The sequence below is a fragment of the Carlito syrichta genome, unplaced genomic scaffold (genome assembly GCF_000164805.1).
Source record: "Carlito syrichta isolate Samal-C Ts95f unplaced genomic scaffold, Tarsius_syrichta-2.0.1 Scaffold301887, whole genome shotgun sequence".
Classification (NCBI taxonomy): Eukaryota; Metazoa; Chordata; class Mammalia; order Primates; family Tarsiidae; genus Carlito; species Carlito syrichta.
In genome coordinates this window covers 127,086-135,022 of record NW_007245983.1, presented here as the reverse complement: position 1 = coordinate 135,022, position 7,937 = coordinate 127,086, and the positions used below count along the sequence as shown (strand labels likewise).

At 36.8% G+C, this 7,937-nt stretch overlaps 1 protein-coding gene across 1 annotated transcript in view; it reads right to left on the bottom strand.

The window, feature by feature from the left end:
• The window catches only part of SCAI (suppressor of cancer cell invasion), a 184,791-nt gene that overhangs the window by 75,139 nt on the left and 101,715 nt on the right, over positions 1–7,937 (bottom strand). Inside the window, exons 4-6 of the mRNA XM_021711146.1 lie at positions 3,393–3,488; positions 2,756–2,842; positions 1,326–1,424 (exon numbers count right to left, since the gene is read on the bottom strand). Coding sequence (XP_021566821.1) covers positions 1,326–1,424; positions 2,756–2,842; positions 3,393–3,488 — 282 coding nt within the window. The remainder of the gene's footprint in view (positions 1–1,325; positions 1,425–2,755; positions 2,843–3,392; positions 3,489–7,937) is intronic.

Genomic DNA, 7,937 nt, shown 5'->3' with positions numbered 1-7,937 from the left:
TGGGCTCCAGTGATCTTCCGCCTCAGCCTTCCATGTAGCTGGAACTACAGGTGCGTGCTACCATGCCCAGCTAATTTTTGATTTATTGTAGAGACGAGGTCTCGCCAAGTTGCCCAGGCGGGTCTTGAACCCATGGGCTCAGGCAATCCACTCAGCTCGGCCTCCAAAGCGCGAGATTACAGGCTGAGTCACCGAGCCAGGCCTTTAGATATAATTTATCTCACAAAGAGCTAAGACAAACAGTATAACATGAATTTACTAAAAAATTGAGGTTGGAGGAAATATATCTGCAGTGAAAATATGTGAAGCAAACCACAGAAAAACCTGAGAAAGGTAAGTGATAGAACTTCTAATAGAAAGATGGTGGAAGGAGATGACAAAAAGTCATGGAAAATGTAGACTTCAGTACCTACATACTTTACTTGTACCAAGAAAACTCCCCTTGATAAGTCTGAACAAGATGTACAAGGGAATGAAGGGGGTTTGTAAGAGTGAGGCTTTCCCAAAAACGTCACTGTTTTGCTGGAAAGCTTACAACAGTCAACCACAACGTATTCCCTAGAAAAACATGTCAAACTGCTTTCTCCTATTGCTAAGAGAACATAATCTTTTCACTATGTAACAAATGTAAGTTCCGTTCCTGGGAGTAGAGAGAACATTCAGACCTTTTATGCCTGAACTTTCGCTTCCAACAATTCTCAGAATGCTAGCAAGAACGATTTTCTAGCAAATCCCTGATTTCTTCCACAATTCCATACTCATCTGTAATTAATAAAACCACAATCCACCTGTACCTCAAATATGTCTGAAATCCACATTAGAAGACAATCTTCTAATCAGGAACTAACACACTCTTTTTTCCTCTCCTACTCAAGCACCTGCCACAGCACCAGATATGTAAGTGTTCAATAGATTTCTGTTAGGAATGAGTGAATTCTATATGATTTTTTTCCCCAACAGTAGGGCTACACAACTCCAAAGGAGTATTAGGTTTATAAAAGAAAATTCAAATAGCATTAGCAGCCTTTCCTCTAGTCCTTCCTGACAGGTGTCAGCAGGCTTTTGGAAATGTGTGAATTAATATTGCACAGACTAGAGAGAACAAATGTTACTAGCTACACCTCATTTTGGAGTTGCTTCTCTTCTGTGAAACCCATATGATTCCAATCTCTTGCAAAGCAACAACCCCAACCCTCCTTTGGTACTGTGATATCTGTTACAACACCTATAATATTTACTGCTTTCAGATAACATATGCCTCTCTATGCTATAGAAAACCTACTATATAGTAGGAACTCAATAAAGTCTGTTAAATGAATGCATACCTGTCCTCTTTATTGACTTGAGAATAATATGATCTCTGTCTGATCGCAGAATAGAAGGAGAAAGCCTCATTCAGATAGCTGGTCTCAGATGTGCGTAAGCTATGAGAGAGAAAAAAACTTTAAATATAACTGTGTCAGAAACTCTTTGCCATGATAAATATGCTCTGTTCCTCTACATGAGCAGATAGGAAAGACAGCCCCTAATTTGAAATCAGCAAAGCAATAATCACATCACCATTAAAATGTATACATATAATAATGATAATTTTTTACCTCCTCACTGCATCCAAGCTTTTTTGATACCAATCCAAAGTACACATTACTCTCATTCTTTAAAGGACTCTCCTATCAGCATTCTACCCAGTGAACTCCTTCTCCTGCAGGACTAGACTTTCCATGATCTTCCTCAAATCCCCAGTCACTTGTCCTTTGGTCTGTTTAATTTTTTTCCTCAAAGAATTCAGAAATGAACTAACCCATATTAATCTTCAGGGAATGCTAACAAGTTATGTTCTGTTTAACATTTCTAGTTTTTTTTTTTTTGAGTTGGAGTCTCACTCTGTCACCCAGACTGGAGTGCAGTGGCCGCTCCCGGCCACCGCAGCCTCGACCTGCTGGGCTCCGGCGATCCTTCCACCTCATCCTTCCAAGTAGCCGGAATTACAGGCATGCGCTACCATGCCCGGCTGATTTTTTTGATTTATTGTAGAGATGAGGTCTTGCTGCCCAGGAGGGTGTTGAACCCGTGGGTTCTAGTTTTTACAAGAGATTTTTAAAGAAGATATTCTACCCGTGAGAGTGATTTTTAATGGTAAATATTTGGGATGCCATGCAAAAATTCAGGAAAAGATATTTTCTTGCCTTTTAGATTACTAATGGTTCATTCTGTATCTGATATCTCTTAAGGATAATGAGACTTAGATTCCTAACAGGAGTGCTCCTCTATCCTTGACTCAAGAGTGGGCTATATCGATGTTATTGTACTAAGGACATAATTAAAAGTACCTTTATTTACTTCACGTAAACTTTCAAACACATATCCTATGAGTTTTAAAAAATATCCTTCTGAAAACCACTCATTCATACATACAAGTTAAGATATATGTCTGCATAGTTTGAAGACTTAAGTGGAAGCCACAGGAACAATAAAGTCACTTAGTATTAATCACTTAGCTCAAAGCAAGATCAAACTCCTTTAAATTATAAGTGAGTCTGACCAAATATTTGGAAAGTGAGACTTTGAAGCAAATAATATTACTTTGATTATAGAAGGGTATTTCATGATGCTGTCTTAATCAATCTTATCCGAATTATTAGGGATCCATTTGTAATCTATCACTTTTACTCCTGGCAAGTGAATTCTATGCATAATTCTGCATGCTGTGTTTAATCAGGACAACACTTTGTTCTTTTCACTGCAATTCACTTACTAATAATGGTAGTATAGCTGGCCAATCTTGGAAGCAATCTCCCCTATTTGCCACCGCTTCAAGCCATATCGATTATCCAAGACTTGTCTGTTTTAAATAGAAGACAAGAAAATAGAAATAGGAGATTATAAATGTCAAAAATAACTAAATCTGTAAATTCAATAGGATAAAATACCATTCAATTCTGCAAAGCTCATGAATCTTTCATGAGATTTTGACATAATTATTCAATTAAATTCAAACAGCATTTTAAAAATGTCTATTTAAAGTAAGTTAAAATCCAAAAAGAAACTACTTTGAGTTATGTCCAAGAAATTTAGAAGCAACACCTCCTCAATAGCTTTGGCCAACAAACAATTTGTATTTTAGAATGAAACCATGAATCATCCCACCTGTGTTAGAGATCATCTGAACCATTCCAGACACAACACTGTTTTTAAAAAATCAGATAGGAACACTGTATTTTAAAATCTTAAGTAAATAGGGTAGAAGTCAATTTATTTTCATTTGGGTCATAAACATGAAATATATTATTTTAAAAGCACCAAGATAAAAAAAGCAGTGAGGTAGTAAAGATGAAAACTGTGACTAATTCAAAATGTGCCCTCACTCTCCTTTAGCTATAAAATTCCTTTACCGATGCTGTTGCTGGAACTTCCAGAGTTTGGTGTAAACATCAAAAGTTCTTCCAAAATAGGACTGCCACTGCTTCTGTCCATACTGTGGCAAATCTCTGTAATAACAAATAAGCATGTATATATTTTAAATCTCTTATGCTATTTAGAAGTGAAGTCTTGTTGATGGTATAAAGTAGACAGGCTTTCTTTTAAAAAAAAGTTACAATTTTTGGAGCAGAAGTAATTCTATAACAAGGGTCAAGGACATGTTCTTTCCTATTCTTCCCTACTTCTGACAGCTCATACTCAGTGTTCTTTCCAGATGCCTCTCCCATTAGGTTTTCCAGCACTCTCTTCCCTCTTCCTGGGTGACCTTATTTACACTTACGTATACACTGATAATTTTCAAATGTTTATCTTCAGCTAAGAACTCAACAGTTTGAAAAACATTGTTTTCAGGGAATATATCTAGAAGCTGATGTGCAGGTGTATTAGTATTCTGAGCTATTCTATCTACTCCTGATAGAGAAATATACATTTCTGTCCTTGCACCTGGTGACTTACAGTACTTGTCTTTGAGAGACAAACACTCTCTACCACATAAATACTGGTCCTGGACATGTTAACATCCTTTGGTCAATGAAATATAATTACAAGTTATCTATACCATGTCTGAGGAGATTCTTAAGAGCCATCACATGGTTCAGTATTGTCACTTCCCCTCTGACCTAAGACAAAGATAGGGTTGCTCTTCAACCTGGAGCACAGGGTAAGGCATGTAATGGAGTCTCAAAAATGCAGACAACTTGTAGCAAACGTGGGAGCTTTCCTAAATAACTCACTACTGCAGGAAGAAAGAAAAGTTTTGGAGTAGTTACAGCAGGCTTACTTAGGAAAAGCTAGTAAGAAACTAGTAACAGAATAGGTAAAGACCATAACAAACACATAACATGTGGCACCTGCATTGGGAGTGAGTGGCAAGTAAAGTGTTTAGAAAGACAATGACCTGTGTAATGCAGTTGTAAAACTATATTTGCCTGTGAAACTTAGAAAGCAAATTATATGACTAAATGTGACTAATGAACTTGTGGATTTACACAAAGAAGCTGGGAAATAGTATGTTACTAGCCCTGGATGCTGTTAGCTGCTAACAAAAAAACTACAAGAAAAAGATGAACTCAGAAAAGAACTAGCTACAAGTAGAATTGGGAAAGAAAAAAAAAAAGAAACTCTACAAATTCAAGGTCTTTCAGAATTGAAAGATAACAACAATTACTAATACTTAAGGGTAAAAGAAATAATTGAGAAATGCTATCCACAAATGCCAATTAAACTCAGTATCATCCTCAGGGCAAAACTTCGTTAAAGTATGCAAACAGATGAAGACAGCCCCAAGTAAATTCTTTCAGTGGGACAAAATAGATAAGGGAAATGAATCTAATGATGTCTTGTAAACGTCCAATAAGCTCAAGGTATCTCTAATAAGTTTAGAAGAGAGAAAGACACGGTCCAAAAAACTATGAGTATGGTTATTGGTACAGAGAACCGACTTGCATCAAATTGTCAACTACATGTCACGAGAGTCATACTGCTAAGTCACCTGTTTGACAAAGAAGCAATCAGCATTCATTGGTTATAGTGTGGTACATTTTTTTTTTTTCATTAATCAGTATTTTTTATTATGGTTTTGTGGGGTTGTGGTACATTTTTTATCAGACTCTGGCTTGTCATCTCGTTTTCATCTCATTTTTTAAATGAGTAGTCATCAAAGGTTATTAATCTTTATTTTTATGGCTACTGCCCTTTCTTTTCTTGTTTTTTATTTTTTGAATCAGAATCTCACTCTGTCGCCCAGGCTGGAGTGCAGTAGCACGCTCATGGCCACCCCAGTGTCGATCTGTTGGGCTCAGGCGATCCTTCCGCCTCAGCCTTCCAAGTAGCCAGAACTATAGGTGCACGCTACCATGTCTGGCTAATTTTTTGATACATTGTCGAGATAAGGTCTCACCAAATTGTCCAGGCTAGTCTTGAACACCTAGACTCAGGAATCCTCTTACATTGGCCTCCAAAAGTGCTGAGATTACAGGCTTGAGCCACCATGCCCAGCCACCTTTTCTTTTTTAAAAAATCCACCCACACAATAGTATTGTTCTCTGAAAGATTTAAAGTTTTGAGCTTCAAATTTAACTCTTTAATATAACTAAAATTGAATTTTGGATATGTATAACAAATTATCTCTGATCTTTTTAAAAACTATATTCATTGTGACTGATATGACAGAACTGGAACTGTCATCAGTTTTAACTTATGTTCATGTCTCAGCTTTTTGTTCTGTTCCATTGGTCTATTTTTCTATTTCCTAACTAACATTCTAGTTAATTACTATAGTTTTATAATAAGACTAGCATATTTCCGCATTTTCAGGAGTGTCTTAGCTGTTTTTCATTTTGTTTTGCTTTTTTAGTGCCAAGGTCTTGCTCTGGCACTCAGGCTAGACTACAGAGCTGCAACCATAGCTCACAGAAGCTTCAAACTCCTGTGATCAAGTGATCTTCTTGCCTCAGCCTCCCAACGAACTGGGATTACAGGCATGAGCAATGTGCCAGTCTGACTTGGCTGTTCTTGGTTCTTGTACTTACATATGAATATTTTAAAAACATATCAAAGTTCTACAAAAAATATATATATGTGTGTGAGTTGTGTTGGGTACAGTAGCTCATGCCTGTAATCCCAACACTTTGGAAGGCCGAGGTGAGAGGATTGCCTGAGCCCAGTGTTCGAGACCAGCCTGGGCAACATGGCGAGACCTCATTTTCTACAATAAATAAATTTAAAAACTAGCCAGATGCGGTGGAACATACCTGTAGTTCCAGCTACTTGGAAGGCTGAGGTGGAAGGACCTGAGTCCAGCAGGTTGAGGTTGTGGTAACTGTGAGTGTGCCACTGCATTCTAGCCTGGGCAACAGAGTAAGACTTCAACTCAAAAATACCAAGGGTGCCAAAAACATGTATACCCATTTTAAAAGATGTTATCTATGTATTACTTTTAGTTTGCCATAATCAGAAATGTCTGGATACTGATGGTAACCACTTTGAGCACCTCTTGTAATTGCAGAAGTCAAACATGATTTGTAGTCATCTACAATTTTAATAGTTTTATTTCTTTCTTAAAATGTGTGTACTTTGGCTGGGCTCGGTGGCTCAGCCTGTAATCCCGTGCCTTTGGGAGATTGAGGTGAGTGGATTGCCTGAGCCCACGGGTTCGAGACCCGCCTGGGCAGCGAGACCTCATCTCTACAATAAATCAAAAAATCAGCCGGGCGTGGTAGCGCATGCCTATAATTCCAGCTACTCAGAAGGCTGAGGCAGAAAGATCGCCGGAGCCCAGCAGGCGAGGCTGTGGTGGCCGGGAGCGGCCACTGCACTCCAGTCTGGGTGACCGAGACTCCAACTCAAAAAAAAAAATGTGTGTACTTTGGCACTGTATGTATATGTATGTGTGTGTATACATGTAACATACATGTGTATGTATATTAATATAATATATATGTATGTATATATGGGTTGTAGTGAGAGTGGAATGAATCTAGAGACCAATTTGAGGATATGACATCTCTTATAATTTTGAGTGTCAGCAGTAACTCTTTCCATTAATATTAAAAATATTGCTATTAAACAAATTTTATAACTATTCCCACTAAGGTCTTATATTTCTTGGTTCACATTTTTGTAAGGTCTCATTTTTGTTGCTTTTGTGAAAGGTATCTCTATTTTTAAGTGATGTCTTTTTAATTTTTTTATGGTAGAAAATTTCAAACATATAAAAAAGTAGGTACCCCCAGGTACAATCACCAGCTTTACAGATGATCAGTCCCTTCCACTTAGGATTGCCAGATGAAATACATGTTTTTTTTCCTAGGCTCTCTTCTCCTTGTCATCTGTCTTCCTTTGTGCTAATTCTACATGTCTGAATCAGTACCATTATGACCACTACTAGCACTATTTTAAATTTAAGAAAAGAAGTGCAGATTGTAATTCAAATAGATCCCTATAATCCAAATGTCCACAAAAATACATAAAATAGAGAAAAAACATTGAAATGTTTCATAGTAAAAGGGAAAAAAAATTAATATGAATTTCCTCACTTAACTAAGTTTAATTTTCTTCAAGTATTAAAAAAATCTTTTATTTACCTCATATAACTAAATAAGCTGAATGTTCTTGGTAAACTACACAAATTTATAGAAATTTGAGGTGGTATTTTACAAGTATACTGTTTTATTGCTATGGGGCAAAGGAGGTATATCCTTCCATATTTTATACATATAACCAAGCATTTTTGTTTTGTTTTGTATTTTAAGCTTTTTTCACTTACTTATGTACTTACATATGTACCACTGTGTATAATATACATACATATTCAAGATTGGCAGAGACCACACACACACAAACCTGCCATATATTTTGTAGTAAAGGACATATAATTTTATGAGAATGAGACAGCTACAAAGCAAGAGTAAATGCAGTTTATGTTTGTGTAGCTTTTTTTTTTTTTTTTTTTTTGG